Source organism: Ciconia boyciana, chromosome 6, assembly GCF_034638445.1.
Source record: "Ciconia boyciana chromosome 6, ASM3463844v1, whole genome shotgun sequence".
In the NCBI taxonomy this organism is placed as follows: Eukaryota; Metazoa; Chordata; class Aves; order Ciconiiformes; family Ciconiidae; genus Ciconia; species Ciconia boyciana.
The window spans coordinates 58,838,189-58,859,842 of NC_132939.1; the positions used below are offsets into that span (position 1 = coordinate 58,838,189).

The 21,654-nt window shown below is 40.0% G+C and overlaps 1 protein-coding gene across 1 annotated transcript; it reads left to right on the forward strand.

Annotated features, from left to right (window-relative positions):
• The first annotated feature begins 7,114 nt into the window (after positions 1–7,114).
• DLK1 (delta like non-canonical Notch ligand 1) lies at positions 7,115–19,536 on the forward strand. The gene is made up of 5 exons (XM_072864266.1): positions 7,115–7,340; positions 8,207–8,270; positions 8,708–8,838; positions 13,891–14,032; positions 18,348–19,536. The coding sequence occupies exons 1-5, from the start codon at positions 7,271–7,273 to the stop codon at positions 19,087–19,089; spliced, it is 1,149 nt and encodes a 382-aa protein (XP_072720367.1). The 5' UTR covers positions 7,115–7,270; the 3' UTR covers positions 19,090–19,536.
• Positions 19,537–21,654: the final 2,118 nt, after the last annotated feature.

A 21,654-nucleotide genomic window follows, 5' to 3' on the forward strand; every position in this document is an offset into this window, starting at 1 on the left:
TAGGTTCCATTTTATAGTTTAACATTATCATTAAAAAGAGCAATGAAAACCATAATGATAAGATACCACATAAAAAAAAAAATAGCAGCAAAGAAACTGATTAGAAACAGTATGGAAAAGGAAAGAATCGTACAGCGTAGCGATGTTTATAATGCAAGAGGGGAGAACCAAAAAGAAACTGTGGATTGGGACTATGACAGAGTTAAGCTAACCTGATTTCTAGTACTAGTAGAGGTATATAAAAAAACAGGAATTCAAGCAAATAAACATATATATTGGAAAAAAATAAACAAAAACCAAATGAACAAATAAGCAACACAAAGTGAGTAGAGGAAAGTTCTGGTTTCTCTGTCAGAAGACAACCAAAGTAAAAACACCAGAAACTTTTTGCATGCGATGGGAAACAGCAGACTATAAATACCCATATGTGAGTGTGTATAAATAACAACAATGGAACTGTTAGGAGTTGTATACAACAGAAGTAAACACAGTGTCTTTCCTTTAAAATGGCACAAAACCAGAGAAAGTACTAAGAGTGAAAATAACAGCTTGCTTCCATAGTTAGCAAAAAAAATCCAGCTGAGATTAAGACAAAATCAAAGATTGAATAGCAGCTAGAGTTCTGACAGCAGTAATGAGTCTAGAAAGGCGTGTGGATTGTTTTTCATTTATTTTTTGCCAAACACCAACTTCTCCTTGGGCTACTGCAAGCACCTAAAGCCTCCATCGTGGCCAGTTCAAAGCTTTAAAAACAGCAGGCACCTCTAAGTATCAGAGTTCAGGTTGAAACTGTCAGTATCAGAAGATGCTAGAGGTTTCAGAGTGTAAAGTTTTGTAAGTTATCAGAGTACCTCTGTTTTGTACTGATAAATGATATTTTTAAAAAAGGTTTCTTCATGCATTTATTTTTTCTGTTATATACTTCCCCTGTATCTATTTTCCTGTTCACTATTTGAATATAGATATCATATATAGACATATATATTATAAAGATCATATATAAGTAGATTCTACACACACTGAGAAATATATGGCAATGCTTTCTCTTTCTGGATTATCCATATGTGGACAATTTTCCAAAAAACTTGAACAGTAGTTCAATGTTGAATTTCCCCTCTCTCAGACATGTAATCTTCAATGGCTCACTATCATTTCAAAGTCCATGTGGTTAAAACTAAGCTGTTCATTTTGATATATGTCTGCCTCACAGCAAACTGACCATTTTTCTTTATAAATATCCCTTTCAGCCAGAAGACAGAATAATTTATTCTGTCAATTCAGAAAACCATAAGAACATAGTGTCTTAATAGAGAGACTATTTCTCCCTCTCTTGCTTTTTCTCCTGTGTACGCACAGGCAGCCCCTGCCCTGAAATGAAGTCTCAGATCTAGTTATGTTTTATACAGGAAGTAAAATTACTTTACTAGCCTCAGGAAAGTACTTTAAAATATATTTTAAAATGTAATATCACTAACACAGTAACAAAAATGTTCTGTTTACTGGCTGACTATTAAGAATCTAGGTGCATATTCACTGCACCAAATCTTTCACACTGCAGGAAAATAAAACATAACAAGGCAGTGTGAGTTACAAACTGAAGATTATCTTCATCTCCAAGTGGGTAAAGTGTGTTGGATATGTTGGACATATTACTATACAAACTTCCTAGCTACTATTAACATCTGTCAGACTGTCAAGCACCTTTTAAAAATTCCTAGGATTCAGGCTTTTTTAACATCATTTTGCAAAGGAACGTTTTCCTGACCAAAAGATATTGCAGGACCATAAATGATGGCTTTGAAAGGGACATCTTGGATAATCTAATCCAAACACCTGCTTCACACAATGATGGTTTTATATTGGTCTTCCCATAAGTGTACTTAACCTTTCCTTAAAGACATCTAATTATTTTGCCTCTGCTCTGGTGGCAAACTGTCATACTGTCTGATCAACTGCAGTGTTAAAGAAAATGTCTATATATCCAGGCTAAACTAATCTTTCTTCCAACTGAAGTTCTGGCCATTACTTCTTCCCACTATAAATTTTTGCACTTCTGTCTTTCCTATTTTCACACATTATGATGGATATATCTTTTAGCATTTCTCTCTCTTTAGTCTAAAAAAGTCCTTCCATGATTTTCACAGTCTTTCAATGAACCTATCTACATTATTCTATACTTTAAGTACCGACAGCCCAGTACTATATAAAATGATACCCTTCCAGCTCTTCAAAAAATATCTTTGCTTAGACTTCTTTAAATACATATGTATTCTTTTTGTAACACCTTCAGATAAGATCTCATTTTTGTTTGCATTAGTGACAGAATCATATCTCCCAAATATATTTTATTTTACTTTATGCCTATGCTACATATATTTCTCCTCCAGTTTCTCAACTTTTGTTCTGTGAATAGCAGGGTGGAAAAAAATCTACTAGAAGAATAAGGTTTTTTGTTGTTGTCTTGATTTGCTTTTTATGTAGTAGTTTCTCAACCCTGTATTTTAATTGCTAAGTGCATGCATCTATCAGTGGAATAACTTTGAATGTAGAATCTTACTGAACATTTCAAATTTCTACATTTAGGGCTTTTCCTTTACAATATCAAAGAGGAGCTAGACTATGATCTCAAGGGTGGCAAAATCTCTGACTTTTCTAACATTGAGAAAGGGGAAAATTGCATTCATTTTTTGAGCAAGACTGCTACAGTCAGTGGAAAGCTGCCCTAGTGATGAAAGTTTTGCCTCAGTCTTCAGAGTGGCCAAGATTTCATGTAATGTATTTTCTAAAACAGCTGGCAGAATTCTCTGTGCTATAGTAATTGGGTGATAGATAGTACTGAGCTAGTGCTTTGTCAATAGTTAGAGAGGGAGGTTATGAGGATTTTCAGTGCTAGGCAAGGGAATGGGTTTGGCTTTAACTCTTGTAAATTATTGCTGTACATTTTAGCTCTACACACTCTGGCTACTGTTCCAAAGGGAAGAAATTACCATTATAAAAGTATTTTGGCAATCTCTAGCTAACTGTTGATAGCTGCTATTTCTGTGTGTAGTGAAATCTGTTCTATGCAGAAAAACTTTCTGTTTTATGTGCCCTGATACAGAAGATGCCGGACGAGACGCCTGTCTCCCCACTGAAGTCTACAGACATTCACTTGTTGCCTTTTGTGAGGGCAGAAACATGTTCTTGAAGTGGGTACAATGACAACAGAAATAATTTCATGTTTTTCTTGCCAGTCATCTGCCAGCACAGTGTACTCAATCAGCCCACTGAAGAGCCAGAGGTAACAGGAGTAAAGCTGGCATGAGGGGAGAAATGCAACTGTGCAGCTGGGACATGGCAAGGAGGTTAGGAGAAAAGGAGAGAGAGGATGCTCTGCTCAACCCCAACAAGCTTGTAGGCTGGCTCAGTCCATCTTGTCCAGTCCCACATGAGGATGGGACAGCCTAGCATAAAGAGTGTAAAATAGTTCCTTAAGGCTCCAGCTGTGTCTGATGAGCTTTTTTCTAACGGGCTATACTACTCACAGAGTACAGTACGGAGTACAAACTTGTAAACCCAGCTAACAGATCCTGAAACTTTGTGCCTGTGTATATCCATGGCTGATGAGATCCCTTCAAGGGATAAAGGATAAACCTCTCCACTGATAATGTTAGATTTTCTGATACTCTCATTCACAAAGTATTGCTGCTTTGCCAGGGAGATTGATATTTTTTTCTTTCTCTCTGCAATATGTATAAGGATAGCCCAAATTAATCACAGTTATTTCTCCCTCTTGTGGGGTCTCACATATGGTTTCTATGTGACTCTGCTGCTAGCCTCAGATTTTAGCTACCAGGAGTCTGCAGGGACCTTTAGGAGCTGTTATATTGATGACTTGCTTTGTGTTTCTTGTCACTGGTGCAGATTCTCCATCTCCAGATTCTTGCATCAATGAAATAAAAATTTGATTGAACTTCTCGCCAGTCAAAAGGTGCTATATTAGTACGCAAACAGGCACTTGGGAGTACGACTACTCCTAGCCAGGACAGAACTTCAAGGATTCCTTGCTGCTTCTGGATTTTCAGACTTTGCAAAGCTGCTTGCACGCTGCTGACCAGAAGGTCGAAGCACTCTGTTTCTATGTTTAATGTACAAAAGGAAGTTCTCACCAAGCTTAAATTCTCAATCGCAGTCTGCTTTTTCCAGTAGCTTAGTCTTTGAACATGCTAATTATTCCTGTCTAAGAATGCAGGATTGTTGTGTGCCATTTTCTTGGAAAAAAATGAAATAACAATATCTCAGTTTCTGGATAAGGATCCAAGAAGACTTTTCTCTGGATTCAGTTGTTGCAGTTAGTGTCTTTGATGGCCTGATGCCCCTGATTCTGGCAACAAGTTCCAAAGTAAATGTCCCAAAGTCTCCATGAAACTACCTGTTTCCCAAGAATGACAGACTGTTGGGAGCTCACTCAACCAGCAGTCCTTAATCTGTACTCACCACTCAAGTATTTTTAGGTGAAGAACTGAGCACAATCGTTAACACCTTGAATGATCTCCATAGACAGCCAACAATTACATGAGGTCCTTTACTTTCCAATTTGTAATGCAAAAACCTCAAAAAAAAAAAAAATTAAGGTTATTCTCAGTAGAAATCACTAAGATATGCCAGAAGACAGTTACGATAATTTTCAAGGACTATTGTGAAGACTATGGAGATTTGGATCAGAGGGGTTTTGGCAGCAAGCGAGCTAAGTAAAAATGATTTGCAGTTTCGTTTGCTCAGGTGGAAGGAAGGGAGAGAAGAGAATTAGTCTGCATTTACAGAACGCTGGGGTTTCTGTTTTGAAATTATTTTTGGATAAGTATCTGGGCAGATTCTGTTCCAACAGATTCTGGTTACGTTGGATAGACTCCACACTAACAAAAAGGATTCTGACTTCTTGGAAATAAAATTAGCAGGCTTTGTTTAGATGACTTTTGAAGTAAGTAGAAAAGATGGAAAAATGGAGATTTGTCCTAATTGCAGCAAACCAAGAGGTACCCCTGAGACACAGAAGAGTAAAAAGTAGAGTTGTTCTAAACAATAGATTATTTTTGCCTAACACAGTGTGTCTATGCAAAAAATGCAAAAAGCCTGAAAAACAAGCAAGAAAAAGAGATTACAAAAATTGAAATTTGCAGTGGTGATTATAACGTATCATATATAGGATTGTGAGAACAAGATTTTCGTAATGATTTTTTCGTAAGATATCCATTTTGGACAACACAGCTGATGTTCAGAGTTAACTCAGAAAATAGAAGAAACGTGTCATCGTATGTCAGAGTATATATTTACAATTCAAATTAGATCAGATAATTTGACAGTGATGAGTGTACAGATAAAACCTATGAATTCTACAAACTCTCTACTCTTAAGGTCTGAAGAAAAAAGAATAAAAGGAGAAATTTCTGCCAGCTGTCTAGGATAGAAGGCAGAAAGATTAAAGCCTTCCTTTGACGAGTTGGTCAAGCTACTACAGTAATATCTGAAATCACAGAACATTTTAACTACCCAAGTTATCTCTTGGTCAAAAAATGCAAACAAAGGTCTAACATAAAAAGGCTTCTACATCACCAAGCAGAGAACTTCTGACCTAAGGGAGGAATAAGCAACCCTGGACCTACGACAACCTGAGCATCAACAAATAACTAAGAAAGTCAGAATAAAAGCAAAGCGAACAGACTAACAAAGAGCTGTTCATATTTATCCTAGAAAAGCACAGGTTCACAGAAGAGCAGAGTAAAGGATTAAGCAAGTCATCATTACCACTCCACATTTTCACTTCTCTACAGTGTCATTCAAGGTACTCCAGCAAGGCTTGGTCTGGTGAGCTACAGCGAAAGCTGTGACCGCAAAGTAACCTTTTCAAAACAGTAAGTAATGTTTCAGTAGTAAAAGGAAAGCAAGACAAGCAGAAAAGGCATGGAGACAGTCTGTGCCTATAGAGGCAGACAGGCACAGCTTACCTCAGACACCAAAACTTTTGGAGAGCTTTGAAGAAGCATTGCCTGCTTTCACACCTTGCTCCTAAGTGTTGTCTTTTAAAGCACCACTCATTCTCTGCTCTTTTTTCTGTCCTTCACTTCCCCATCTTGGTTAAAAGTCAGCAGTAACAGAAGAAACTTTTTCAACCTAAGTGACATCATTGTCTTCAAGTACCAGCAAATGGGCTATCTGAAGCTAATGTGTGCTTTCCAGTGTGTATATTTCCAGGCAGGTAATCTTGAATTAGCCCATTGTAATTCTAGAGAAAAAGCAGCTGGTTGTAGAGTTTCCTTCCCATGTTACAGGGATCTCTAGTTGCTTCACATAAATGCAGACAAATTGGTAAATGAGGTCTGGTGGAAGAAAGCACTACATCAGCAAGCAGAAGAAAACAGGTCTCTCAGGAATCCTAAAACTCAGACATAACTTCCTTAAAAGAAGAAAACAAAGAACAAGAAAGAATACAAAGAATAAGAAATAGGCAGTCTATTTCCATAAGGGACAGCTCAAAGGAAGAGTAAAAAGATAGAAAAGAAGAAGGAACAGTCACAGAATAAAACGCAGTATTTAAATTGCCTTATGGTAGAAGTAATGATTCTTCTTGATCTGTTCAGTGTATAAAAGACTACTAAAGGTAGCGTTTGGGGTGGGTTTTTGTGTGGTTTTTTTTTTTTAAACTCTTTAGCCTCAGACACATAAAACGTTTTACTTTCCTTGCTTTTGCTGGGGTCTCTCCGGAAAAAGTTGGACCTCTGATGCGAATGACTAAGGAGAGAAGCCTTCAGATTTCTGAAGTTAAGCCCCAGATTAGCTCTTTGCGGACAGCCGGAGTAAGTTTCAACGAGACAAGAGGCGTGCTTAACACCCCCCCACCAGACCTCCGTTCTCCCGCGCCCTGCCAGATTTCCTCCCCTTGCCCGCGCCCGCACAAGCCGGGGTGCGCAAGGTGCCCGGCTCCTCCCTCCGCCCCCGCGCCGGAGAGCGGGCTGGCAGCGGCAGAGTCCGGCAGGGCTGCCTCGCCCCGCGGGCCCGTCCCCCGCCGGCGGGTCGAGGGCAGGAGGGCCGGGAGGAGGCGGGCAGCCCTACCCTCCCTCCATCCCTCCCTCCCTCCCTCCTCCCGCCCCGTCGCGCCGGAGCCCGCCGGCGCTGCGGGCGGGGGTGCCGCCTTCCCGGCCGCCGCCGCCCGGCGAGGAAGCCGCGCGCGCTCCGCCGAGGTCCCCGCGGGGCGGCGCGGAGCGGCGCGGAGCAGCGCGGAGCGGCCCCGGCCATGGGGCTGCGCGCCGCCGGGCTCATCGGCTGTTGCTGCCTGCTGCCCCTCGTCCTCCCGGCAGCCCCAGGTAAGGCCGGCCGCGGGGAGCGCTGGAAGAGGGCGGCGGGCAGCGGGCGCCCTGGCGTCTGCCGCGGGCAGCGGCGCAGCGAGGGGAGGCGAGTCGGGAAAGTTTTCGGAGTTTGCCGGGGCTGGGCGGAAAGCGGCGGCGGGAGCCCTCCTGCAGTGCCCGAGGGCGCAGCCTTCCCCAGCGCTCCTCCGGCCGGGGCTGCTGGGGGTCTTCGGGAAGCTTTTCCTTCCCGTCCGGCTGAGTGCGTTTGTCGTGCCATTTGCCTAGGATGTCAGTGGCTCATGGCGGTATTTCAGAGGAGCATTGCTTGATGCAGATACTTGAAACAAACAAAAGAATGTGACTGAGACCTCTTTAACTCACGTTATTCGTGCATGATTTAATGAAAATGGTGATTTCTTTTTCATCCGACGTAGAGTTGAAATGAATTCAACACTTTTACTCTAAGTCGTTTTAAATGGAATTTTTTCTGACTAAAGGTACTTGCGTGTTTCAAGTAGTTCTGAAACAATGCATTTGGAGTGGCATGTTGTGAAATGACATACATGGATCTGTTCCGAAATTTCCCTTTTAAAGTAGTGTATAGTGATATTACATAGACTTTGCCTATGCTAAAGTGACTTTCTATTCTTTTGAAGTTAATTCTTTATGTCATTTCACTTATCCTATGGGTACATTCCATAACATGCTCCAGATTAAGTTCATTTGAAAAGTTATGTTGCAAAAAACCATGCATTTGAAGAAAAAAATCTGAACATTATGCAGTCTCGGTTCTTTTAAAACATCAGTAATGTCTATAGGACATGATGTGATTTTTTTCTGAGTGCTGATTTTTCTGGTTTGATATTATAAATCTCTTCTTCCAGGTGTGAACTGTAAAACCGGCTGCCACCCAGAGAATGGATTTTGTGAATTTCCCAGTGAATGCAGGTAAAAAGATCTGTCAGAGAGGGCTGTTAGCACAGGAACGGACCGCTTCAATAATTCATAGTCCTGGTAAAATAGACAGAAGCTGGAATGATTTGCCCTCTGAAAATATGGAACCGTAATGAAACAGCACTCTATTAGGGTACAGTAACTGGGAATCATAGAGCTAGGTGCCTTTTTAGTCTACTTTTTCCAGTAAGAAAAGTCTTTACATTGATTAGCATTTATTTATTTTTTCCTCACAGAATGCAATGTTTTCCTTCGCATAAACTGCTTGTAGTATCCCAGAAGCATCGATGGTATCTTTTTGTTCAAATGTGCTGCATAGTCCACTTTTGCATCCAGAATTTTATTTACTATGCCTCAAAAAGGGGAACATCCTTGTAATTATGTTTATTAAAAATAAACTATGCTTCTGTCTTGTCTTTTATCTCTTTCAGGTGTCAACCTGGTTGGCAGGGTGCTCTTTGTAATGAGTGTGTTCCTTTCCCTGGGTGTTTGCACGGCAGCTGTGCCAAGCCCTGGCAGTGCATCTGTGAGGAGGGCTGGGTTGGCAGCCTCTGTGACATAGGTTTGCGCATCCTTTCTTGTCCTTGAGCGAGTGAGGTGAAACAGCTCCATCTGGTGCTGGAGACATGCAAAAGTCCTTCTGCAGAGCTAATTTTAAAAGATTGAATGTTAGCGCCACATAATGAGGAGATTCTGGGCAGCGGCCCATAAACCTGGAACTTTTATAATAATTTAGGCAGAAGCATGCAGTATCTTTTGTAACTGGGCATATGTGCGAGCAAAGCGTAAACTCATCATTCTATTTTAAACATTGGTTATCGTTGACAAGGCCAACAAATAACTGCTCCCTTGTTGTCATATAAGCCCTTTTTATAAAAATACAAGTTGTCTTGTATATATTAAATAATTTCAAATATTTACCTAGCACATTTTATATATATATATATATATATATATATATATATATATATATATATGCTGCTTTCTTAATACTTCTTGAAATACTTCTTGAAAAGGAAAACATTGTGCTTATTTCTTCCTTTACTTAACCCAGTGATGATTCAGTGGAGTAGCATTAGTATAACTGAGAAAAAGGTCTGCCTGAACAGGCTGCCACTTCCCTCTTAGGTCTGAGGGGTAAGCACAGCTCTTGTGTGCACTCTCTCACCCTTTGCCAGTCAGAATGAGCCAGCTTAGCATAAGCAAGCTGAAGAATTGGCCTTTGCTGAGCTGCTTTATTCTGGCTGACACAGGCAAATGTTCAGGCAAAGAGATCTGAGGGTACCGAAACCATGTGAACATCCAGGAGCATGCGCGTGTTCAGCCCACGTAGCTGCAGCTGGAAGAGGACCAGTGTCCAGGGCCTCATTCTCTTTTCATGTCTTCCAGGCTTTTGTTGTTATACAGCTTATAATTTATAGAGCGTGCCTATGTTCTGCCAGTGGATACCCAAAATGGTAATTAATGATGAAAGTTTGAACTGGATAACATTTTCAAGATGACTAAAAGACTCAGAAGATTTCAGGTAGTTCACATTCTTGCAGTGACATGGAGCTTTGTGCAAGGTACTCAGGTAGTCATTTAGCTTCTCATCAGGTTTTTCAGCCTGTACTCACCAGCTGCACACATAAGCATAGACAGACTTCTTAGTTTAAAGCTAGTCCTAGTATGTTTGCAGGAGCTGCTGTAGCAATGGTGCAGATGTGACTGTAAGCTCTCAGAGATGTTGTTCTGGACACCTCTCACAGGTGTGTTTGTACCTGAGACAGCCACCTAGATTCTCATTACAATTAGTGAGGAGGAATGGGTCCCTCTGTTGTCTGTGATCTGCAATCATAGATTTCTAAAACTAGACAGAACAACTCCCCACTGCCACCTTAGGAGGCTGAGTTCTATTGCTTGTCAATGACTCCAAAGGCCCAGATTTTTAAAGGTACCATCTTCACATCTAAAGATTCCTGTAAATTAATATTAAGTTTTTGAAGCTGGACATAGTTTTAAAAGCCCTAAGTGCCTAGCTGAATTTCTAAGTGCTAATACATCTTTGCAATTCTGAGCCTTGCAATGTTTCCCTCTTGCAACTGGTACTTAAGACGCAAAATAATGCTTTGGAAATTGTACCCATATTTTTATGGAAAAATATTATTTTAATACATATTCATTAGGATAGTTCTATAATACAAAAAGGTATTCCTTGCTTAAGTTCAGAAACTATTATTTCTCTCAACAGTCAGAGTCATCTCAGTGGCTTCTTTGCCAATTTGAATCTAGATCCCCATGAAGAGCTGCCAAGAATATTCAGCCAAAAAGAAATAACCATCTTTTCATCTGCAGGGACATGTTGTCTTGACAGTCTTTCAGCTCAGTGGATTTACCTAGTCTAAATGCATTGTTTTGCCACGAGGGATCAAGAGAAGGTCCTCCTTTTCTTGCTACTGGAAGGTTGCTACAAATTGTTATCCTGACCCAATAAAGCACTGAAACCTCAAATGGGTTAATTGCTCAGCCACTGATCTCATCATCCTCTGCCAAAAACTTGGTGTCAGTTTCCTGGCTGTATAAAGTCATTACAGACTGCTATAGCTCATTAACAGGTACCACTAAATGAAACTCAATCAGGTTAGGAAAAAGGAAGGCTTCTGAAGGCTCCTGCTCTTTTGGGGATCCCTGGCATATATGCATAACTGTTCTTTAAATATGGAAATACAAACTCATCAATTTCTTACCATAAAGTACCAGACTCCCTGTCTCTCTCTTCTAATACTGAATTTTTGTGTCCGATGAGAGCAGGCCACAGTTGTTATATTTTTCACATGCATATGACATTAAGTGCCATTTTTTAGCTACTGGAGACCATTTTTAGCTTCAGGCGTATAATCAGATAAGGCATTTTAGAAAGCTAGATTTGTATTGTTTCTGTGGAGATTGACAAAGGGTGGTGAGTAATGCAGTTTTGGCATTCTTTTGAAATTCTTCCTTTTTGCTGCTATAGAAAGCATAATATTTGCCAGGGAATTTCTGGCATAGCCACTGTTTTAATGTTGGCAGCTGTGAGCAAATGCCAATTCAAGGATGGCAAAACTAGGAATGGAAAACTGTGGAAGGGTCTAAAGTTAATTTGGCCACTACTGTAAACATCTGAAATATGTGTAAAATACAGATATAGTCTCAGGAGCTTATTTGGTTGCTAAGCATGGCAGGAAAAAAGATGATTCAGAATGGTGGTGTTATCTCTTTTTTGATTTTCTAGAAAAGTTAGGTGTACAGTCTCCCCGGCTTGGATCACGGAAGTTCCTTTCTGGAGTAGTTTTAGATCATCAAGTGGTTTGCTAATGCCTCTGACTGTGTAGCTGTTGTTTTTACTATGGGCAGCCTGGTTCTCAGTTCAGGTCAAGAATGTCCTTCCCAGTAATTTATAGGCATGCAGATTATAGGTCGGGCTTGATCCACCGTAAACATGTAGGCCAGGATCAGTAGTATCATTTATTATTGCAGTCACGTGGACAGACATGGCACTTAAAGAAAGAAATCTATGAGTTGGTATCACTGTTAACGCTGCTGGTTAACCTCTTTGCAATGGAGTGCACCAGCCTGCCTAAGTGGATGCCGTGGCATCTTCTCATCCTGTGGAAACACAGCCTTGAAATCAGGTATATGAACACCTGGAACCAGGCTGCACAGCACAGGGTTTCCCTCTGCTGCTGTCTGAGATACAGTACAGGAGCAGGTACCACATCAAATACTGAACACAACAAAGGGAAAAATGGTTTAGTCAATTTATTTCCTGGAAAAAAATGACAGCCCAGTCAGAGTGTATGATCCACCCTGCTACATCAAATCAGTCATCTCTGTCATCTTGTCACCTCTGTCCTCTTGTCATCTCTGGCTGTGCCTGCACAGTTATGTTAGTGGGCCCCTGACCTCCCGCTTGGATCTTAGCCTCAATTTGGCTAAAAAGCCAACATGTGGTGTGAGCTTGGAGTATACTGCGCTACATGTCACGCGACTGCTTTGCCAAGGGCGCGTGTTGGTAAGCTGTCATCAAAGAGTAGAGGTGGAGCCTCTAAAGTCCATGCTAGGCAGGCATTGAGACAGGGTCTAGAAGTTCTGCTGTGACATAGACTACTACTGAGCGTGCCTTCCTGGTGAAATGCCTCGGTGATTGCTTCATGTACTGCAGCATAACAACTTAGCTTTACGCAAATATTAATTAATTTATTGGTAATATGATTGTGGCCATTCATAATATATGTGTAAATGTACAGTCCTTTCTTCAAATTCTCATCTCAGACTCAGTTATCACTTGAAGCAAGTAAATTGATTGGTTGTTGGCCTTTTGAGAGGTAAACTAGACAAAATAGCGAAAATGGGCTATTTGGGGCTATGTATGTATTTATGCTTTAAAAGGATATGTTCCTACAAGCTTTTAAGTTGTGCTTTAAAATTAAATCCTTGACACAAATTACTGACAGTAATGTATATGTATATATACACACACACACATACTTATCCATATATGTTGCAGAGAGTTTCCTTGCTCTTGCATCAGAATTCACGCTTTATTAGCTGCCCTTAAAGCCTGTGAAAATAGGTGGCAAACAACACTGCTCCAAAAAGCATTCAAGGTTATTTTGGTCCTTGTGAAAATTGGAGCTTACACTCAAAGTGCATGCAAAGATGTTGTCTTGCAATGAGAACAGGCTAATACATTAGAAAATAGAGCCTCTTATCCAGGGAAGATTGTATTTGAAAGCTAAAGCTCTTGAAATGTTTTGCTATGGTTAAAATTTTGCAGTACCTCATGATATCATCTAACTTTCATGTTATGTTGTGGGAAGTAAAATATAAATGCCCTTAAATCCCTTTTCATCTTCTTAGAAAGTGTATGTGTGCACATGAGTGTGCGAGGCATCAGATAACTTCCAGTCAGCACTTCTCTGCAGCTGCTCCATTAGTTGGCTAAAATATGCACTTGTTTGTTTATTTATTTTTAATTATTTTAAAAATTTAGTAATCATTTGAGTGAGAAGTGGCTCAGCAGGGAAATTGTAAAGAAAATGAGATGTGTGACTTTGGGTCCAGATGTTATACAGCTCTCTCTTCTGGTACAGTTATGTAAGGGCTGGATGCAGCCCAGCCAAAAGATGAAATTTTAAAAGAGTTTTTGTAACTTGCTGATCTCTGTTATTATGAAATGTTTGTTCATAAGCACATAATGATAGGTTCTCGGGGAGGGAGTGGGGAGAATTCCAGTTCCTGATTGCTTTATCAGAATTCGGCTCATGGAGAAGCCAAGGTTGTGAAAGGATGACTAGACTACATAGAAGTTCTTTCTCCTCTACTGATATTTTATTGATAATACTACTTATTTATAGACTGGAACAATTCAAACGTATTTTACAAGTGGCAGCTAGGAAGAGAGAAACAAGCTGAAAGTGCTTGCAATAGTTGAACAACCTGAACTCCATTTTAACAGAGGGAGGAATAAATCAGAATTTATAAATGCAGCATGAAGGGCCATTAAAGCTATATTTTATTTGAATACTGTTTAATATTTACTGACTCTTTCTCATTAGATTAATTTGTAAAAAAAAAATTAATTTTTTTTACACAGATATTCACCCATGTTCTACAAAGCCCTGCACCAATAACTCAACATGCATAGAGACTGGGGATGGAGGATATATTTGTCTGTGTGTCCAGGGATTTACAGGAAAAAACTGCCATCTCAAAAAAGGACCCTGCATTATTAATGGGTAAATACTGATTTCTGACATGAATTTAAAATCCACAGTCGTACTGACTATCAGAATTCTTTGCTAAGTGGAAGTATCACTGTGCTAAAATACACAATGCTTCTGCTAGTTGCTGATATTTTTATCAAACTTTACAAATCTGATCTGTTCATATTGTAAAGATTTACAGATTATCAGCATTAGTATGTGTGCATAATTTGAGTACTAAAAGTGATAATTTCATGTTTTGTTGTGGTGAGTTCATGCCTTCCCATGATTTTAGTAAACAAACTTGAAGTAACCTCCCATCCTGTGTTCTCACGTGTAATGAGAGATAATTGTATATACAAACCATATACAGTAATAAGAACAGAAGCCAATACACAAACTGTCTGCACAAAAACATCTAGTCCACCAGCCTCATTTTTCTTAACTGACATATAATGGTGTGTCCATAGTTTACTGAAGGAGATAATCTCAATTCCACCAGAACAGGGTGTGGGAGGCCATTGCTCTCCATTCTCTAAGAGAAGTGGGACATTAGGAGTAGCGTTGCCAGCAGGTTGAGGGAGATGATCCCTCTGCTCAGTCCTGGTGAAACACATCTGGAGTGCTGGGTCCAGTTCTGGGCTCCCCAGTATGAAAAGAACACACTGGAGTGAGTCCAGTGAACGGCCGTGAAGATGATTATATCTCTGCTATAAGGAGAGGCTGAGAGCTGGATTATTTACCCTGGAGAAGAGCAGGCTCTGGGAGAACTTACCCATATGTATAAATATCTGATGGGGAGAAGCAAAGAAGATGGAGCCAGGCTTTTCTTAGAGGTGCTCAGTGAAAGGGCAAGAGGCAATGGCACAGAACTGAAAAACTTTCAGTAGTATCACTGGCAGAACTGCTTGAAAAAAGCATGACCTTTCAGAGTTAAAAAAAAGTGTAGATTGGTGGTTTTGTTGAAATCTAGAAGTATCTGCTCTCTTCCAGCTCATCAAGGATCTGATCCCATAAGCATACAGAATGCCGTTCTGGTGGATACAAGCTTGGTAAAACTATCACCTTAAAATCACAGTTTTCTTTTTGGAGATTGCCTTCTTTCTCTCTAGCTCCATATTAGTACCCTCTGGTTCACTTTTTGCAAAGCAATAGATAATTATGAATATTCAGATCTACCTTATGACTAGATCTTCCTGAAGACTTGTACACTCTTGTTTAAGGAACATTAACACCTCTTACTGTCTCTGGCAAGAATTGCCATTCTTACAACTTTATGTGAGTGGAATTTTTTTGCCATTACTTTTAATTGGGGGATAGTCACACAGTTCCATCTGGGTTTACTTTCAGTATCTAAGATAACTGCTCTGATTTGCCTTTTTCTCTTCATTGACAATGAGGAAATTTAAGTTCCTTGCAAGTGCCTTGAATGACATCCAAGCTACTTGCCTAACATAGGGGATGTGAATATCTTGCTTTCTCCACTTTTCATCTGTAGAGCAAATATTTCAGTAATTCAACATGGACATATATTAACTATCCCAAAGAAAAGGTGAGGTACAGTATCAACGAAATAACACAGATTAGTTCCATGTACTTAATTAAAATCTTCAAGTTTTTAAATTGCTGAAACTGCATTTTTGTGATAGTACTCTATGTTCAAACTGAATACTCATGAGCTAGTCTGGAAATCATGAACAATTTTTCTTAAGGAAACAACATACTTGAAGCAGCAATTTGTTTTCTCTAGGAAGCTGTGTCTTTTTCAGGAAAATGAGCAGCAGGCTCTGCAAATCTGCTTTCAGAACTGTTCTCAGCATAAGCACTCCGTGTCTGCTAATACTTCACAGTCCACCAGAGAGTGCACCTCACATCCTGGAAAGAGACCTCATCATATGATGTCATCTCATTCACATCTCACTTCCTCTCAGTTCCTCTCTACCTCAGTGGTAGCATTAACAGTGTTGCTATTACTAAGCATTGCCGCTGGCTCCTTAGTTAATATTCGCAGCTGGAACCAAGACAATTCACAAATCAAAGTGATTGTTCTAGTCTGTTTACAAAATCAGGCAGATGTGTCTGCGTTAGTGACATCTGTGTGATGTTTTGAAGTTTTGCTCTGAAGCAGAGCAGCAAGTGGTACTTTTTAAAATGAAAGCAGAGTATTTGGAAAGCAAAGTAGTACATCTGTGTTTCCACAACTAGCCCTTCATGTATCACGCCTTGCTGAACATGCATTAAATGCCAAGAATGCAAAGTAACTGAATCTATTCAAGGAGATTAATATTAGTACCTTATTTATTTATTAAAATTAGGCAAATGCAACACAATGTTAGTAATAAATAAATAATACATGTTCAAAATTATGCATATTTCTCCTTAGCTGTTTTTTATTTAAATTGTTTACACTTCTGAAAGGTTCAGAAAAAATGTTACACTTACATTCTTCAACAATTTCTTCCCATTTCCCTACAAAGTACTGTGATTTGACCCGCCCGTGAGGGTTCAAACTTCTACACATTGCCATATCCAAAACAGTTTGTCAGATTTTCCATGGGAATTATAAAGCCAAGAGAGGGTGCTGTAACCAGGCCATAACCACTCATTTACTCAAGGACTGTACAGCAACAGCCTCTGTATTTTGCTTAAAGCAGACACAGTGGCTAGTGATTGTGGCAAAATTCCCTGTTTGCATGATCACCTCAAGTTGTCATGAACAACCGATAACTGCTGTGTCAAAGTCCAGGGACAACCATGCCTTTCACTTCCCTAATACTGCTTCCAGACTTCCAACTTGTTCTTTCAGTAGCCTTTTTTTCCAGCCAACGTCTACAGTGAAGGACAATAGAAGAGGACAGAGCAGTTTATGTGGAAGCAGCAAAAACCAGACAGATGATTCCTCTAGCATGATATTCAGGCTCTCCTGATGGGTGGCCACCAAGTGTTTCGGTCCCCAGCAAAGACAGAGGTGCTTGGGGTAGTCTCTATCATAGCTACTCCCAGAGCAATGGCTGGGCATTTGAGAAGCGCAACCTTATCCTGACCAGTGGTCAGGGACCATTTGTAGTCAGGAGCTTATATCTTTCACAGTCATCTCAGACATCAACAGATCTCTTGCATCTCTGTGTCCTACCATGGAAATCCATAATGGCCAATTGCTACTGATGACTGCATATATGAAATGTCAGCATTCATGAAGCTGTGATGTTCATTACCCCTGGGACTTTCCCCTGGAAATGTAACACTTAAATAACAGCTTGGACTTTTCAACTATGTCCTGGTACTATGCCGTATGTCTTCAGAGATTTATAAGTATTAGGAAAACTGTTGTTGTCAGAGAAGCTTGTAAGCTTTACCAAGTGTTCCTCATTTTTAGAAGGTAAGTTTTAAAAGTTTTGTTCATATACAATGAACTGCCATGAAAGTAGGTTTTGAGATTTATTTGTAAACCTGTGACCCAGGGCCCCTTTTCTGCCAACACAGCCAGTTGAAGGACTATCCACATTGCATAGCTCCACATTTATGCCTTTCTGTCAATGGGTGGCCCTATCTTTTGGCCTTACACTCAGGAAGGCACAGTTACATTGCAAAGGTAAAAAAAGGTGTCTCAGTGAATTTACATGACTTAAAACATAGTACCAGGCTATTAATTATTAAGTTCTTAAAGGGTTTGCAGAAATACTTGGTTTCCTATGGTCCTGTCCTCACATTACAGCTGCCTTTGCCAAGGCTGAAACTATCTCATTTATATTTTTTATTATAATTATATTTATCAAAATTTTTGGCTGAACAGCAGTTTGCAGGAAAGTATCTGTTCGCCTCTAAACTTTTTGTATGTCATGGAGCACTGGAGAGGCCAAATAAAAAACATCACCTTTACATCTAGCTGCTATGGCAGAGTGTAAAATACATAGATTATCTCATGAATAATCAGGTGGAAAAGAAAGCCATGCTGCTAGTGTCTTTGTTCAATCTTGTCTGAATAGTTGCTCAGCTAAATAGCTCTAAGCATATGAAAACACTGGGAAGCTTAATTTGAATAGATGTTTGAAATAATTTAAAATCCCTTCACAGCTCTTCAGGTTCAATTTATATACTGGTGTATTAATCCTGCCCAAAGGGTCGTCAGAAGATACTATAATCTGTATTGACAAAGCAGTTGAACAAACTCATTCTTGATTCAACTTCATTGACTTTGGTGGATTTGCATTTGGAATTGGCTCTTCTAAAGAAAACCAGCTCCTTTTATTATATAATGTGTTTCCTAATAGCTTCTTTTGTTGGACTTTAATTCAGTTATGTCTATGTGTTCGTTATCTATTCTATATGTGTTCTATATCTATTCTAGCTCTCCCTGCCAGAATGGAGGAACATGCATTGACGACAATGGTTTTGCACCACATGCTTCCTGTCTGTGCCCTTCTGGTTTTGCTGGCAACTTCTGCGAAATAGATAGAGATGACTGTGAATCCAACCCATGTGAAAATGGAGGAACATGTACAGATATTGGTCTGGGTTTCAGCTGTTTTTGTCCCCATGGCTATACGGGAAAACTCTGCAGCAGCCGTGTTGTATTCTGTGCAAGTGGCCCATGTGAGAATGGAGGGACATGCAGTGAACATCCCCAGGGAGGATTCGAATGCATCTGTACACCAGAATTTATTGGTGTGACCTGCAAACATCCCAGCAAAACCACAAGCCTCTCTGGAGTAAATATGGAGACAAATCATATGCAGAATTACAAGCCACCCCCAAAAGCTCATCACAGATCAGTGCATCATCAACAAGAAATCCTGAAAATAACAATGAAAGAAACAATCCAAAATGCAGATCCCTTGCTCAGTAGAAGCCAGGTGATATGTTTTGTTGTACTGGGCTTGCTTACGTGTCTTGTTGTCTTGGGTACAACTGGGATTGTATTTTTTTCAAAATGTGAAATGTGGCTTGCTAATGCCAAATATAGTCATCTCCTACGCAAGAAAAAGAACTTTTTTCTGAAATCTAACAATGGGGAAAACCTCTCAGTTAATATTATCTTCCCTGAGAAGATCAAATTGACTAATTATACTAAGAACTACACTGCCATCTAGGCCCTTGAAAGCCGAGCAGCAGCTTGCAACTTTCCATAGCAATATGTAAAATAGATTGAACTTATTGCCTGTGATTTGCCTCAATATTTGTGGGTATATTTGCTGTAGTTTGTGCTGAGTGATAATGAAGAAATATAATGTACCTGTATTGCTAAGGACTTTTTTCATTCCCCAAAATAAAAATTTTAAAACAAAAAAAGGATTAAAGAGCAGGAAATGTTAATTTGATTTCTTTTCAAGGCAGCTATTTTTTGTAAAATAAAAGGTAATTTACCACTGGAACTGTATTGCAGCTTTCTTGTCCTGTGCATAGTTTATTTGGCAAATACGGTACCTGTAAATTACTCAGTAATGCCTTTTTTTTTTAAATAAACAGCAATTAAGGGCTATACTGGTTTATGTATTCATTTGTAAATGTTATGCTACAGCAAAGTCTGCAACAAGTGTCCCAGCCTAATTCTTCTGCTATCTGTTGTAAGGACTTAAGAGATTGCGATCAGCAGGAGCACATTCACACTCATGTCTTATCTATCCAGTCAGTTTTGCTATTTTTTACATGCTTATAAGATAGATTACTCCTTCTATAGAATCTAATAGGTCTTTGTGATATTAATGTCATGTTAAAGGTCTCTGTTGCTTGTGATGCTGCCTCCATAAATTGTTCTGTTTACCTACCAAAATGTTAAAAAGGTGTTCAATGTCTTTGGTCATACTTTCTGTATAGAGACCTGGTAGAGATGTAAAGGATCTGATTCTGACTTTTCTATAAATACTCCTCAAGGAACTCTGCCGAGAAAAGTATCCTTCATGCCTGTGTCATGGGGAGAAATGAAAAGCTAAAGTGTGTCACCCGAAAGAGGACAGTTGCTTTTAAATCTTCATTTCTGCTTTTTCTCTGTCATATTTCAAGGAGAGGACAAGATTTTCAAGAATCAAAAGCAGCACTGGCAAACAGGCAAAGGCTCATGAAAGCCACAAAATTGCGTAGGGGCCTGAGGGCACTGATAGGTCTTAAAGTCCCTGAGGAGCCCCTGTGGGACAACACGACCTGGGGCCCTCACCCAGCCCCTGCCCACAGGCCCCTTTCAGGTCAGCCCAGGGCTATCGCTCCTGATCTGAGCTACGCTGTAGGAGTGCTGGTCTCTACCTCTGCCTGCTGGAGGGACCTCAGACCTGTACTTGTAGGTAGCCCATCTGCTGGGTGGGCCCTTTGGACCTGTGCTCCAGCCCTGTCTGGCCCTGCCTCCTTTTGCTCCTGACTGGAGCCCATGGATGGACCCTGGACCTGGTTGATCACTTGCTGTGTCTGGGACTGTTGATGGATCCCGTTACCAGCACCAGCTCTGGCGATGTGTTCAGCCGCTGTGAGACTGTGCTGTTGGTGAGGGCATGTCCCACCCTGGGCATGACTTTCCTGGGTCTCCCAGCGTTGCTTCCTTACTGGGCAGCCTGACTCTGGCTGGTCCCTTTCAAAATGCCCTGCTTAAAGGTGTAGTTAGCTGCTGTTAAGTAACAATCTACTTCCCCAGCCACCCGAGATAGGAACATTTAGCAGCTTCTTCTAAGCTGTCTGATAACTATGCTATTCCCAAACCCATTAACAGCTGCTCAAATTAAAAAAAAAAAAAAGCTTTAAAGCTCATACAGGTCATTACCCTAAGATTTTATCTGTTGACATCTCTCTTAATTGCTATCAGTATATAGCAAGGTTGCTGTATTGCTGATAATACTCCACATATCATAGCATTACAATGTAGTGCAAAGGTTAGAGCTAACAGGAAAAATGGTGTTGAGATACTACTGTGGAAAGTGTTGACTTCTAGATAAGAGGATGAAAATTTTAAAGCAAGGAGATGCTCCCTCTCAAAACTGAGAAGACATATTAATCAAACCCAGCAACTTCTCAACTAGTCTTAGCAAAGATGACTAACTTAGAAATCCAGATGAAAGTAAAAACCAGGTAAACAGTGTTGAATTTGAAGCCATGAAACATAAGTCACAAGAGTTTACACATTTCTTTTAAAACAATATATTTTAAACACGTAGTTCAGTATTGTACATTTTAACGTGGTCTATTCTGTGATTAGAAGTATGTTAGGATCAATTTGGAGGTAACCAGAAACACTGAGTAACTCCATTGGGTAACTCAAACCATGCAGCTTTGATTCAAAAACAGTTGCAACAGTAGATACCTGCTAGGAATCAGTGATTAAATTCCAGACTCAGCTGTGCACCTTCCATCTCCCTTTGAGCAGAGGCTCCATCAGCCCTTACAGCTTGCTCTGCTCCAGGCCAGAGCAAGGCTTTGAGTAACAAAGGTTGTGTTTAAAATACAAAATCCAGGTAATTATAATTCATATTTATAAACTGTCACATGATTTTTGGCCATGGTGACCTAGTTGGCAGCTCCTCCATCACAGTGTATAGGAGGTTGCTGTTGTCCTGCTATACTCTCCAAAGGGAAAAAGTCTTATCTTAAACATGAAAGGCTGGAAAAAATAATAGCTGTCTTTAGCTTCTCTGTTCCAGAAAAGAATTAAACATATGAATTGGAGTTTCTCGTAT

What these genes read in the sequence shown, in the direction of transcription:
- DLK1 (XM_072864266.1), top strand. Translation starts at nt 7,271, where the DNA reads ATGGGGCTGCGCGCCGCCGGGCTCATCGGCTGTTGCTGCCTGCTGCCC. An exon ending in GAATTTCCCAGTGAATGCAG is followed by an intron (nt 8,271 to 8,707) that starts GTAAAAAGATCT and finishes TATCTCTTTCAG; the next exon opens with GTGTCAACCTGGTTGGCAGG. An exon ending in GGACCCTGCATTATTAATGG is followed by an intron (nt 14,033 to 18,347) that starts GTAAATACTGAT and finishes TATCTATTCTAG; the next exon opens with CTCTCCCTGCCAGAATGGAG.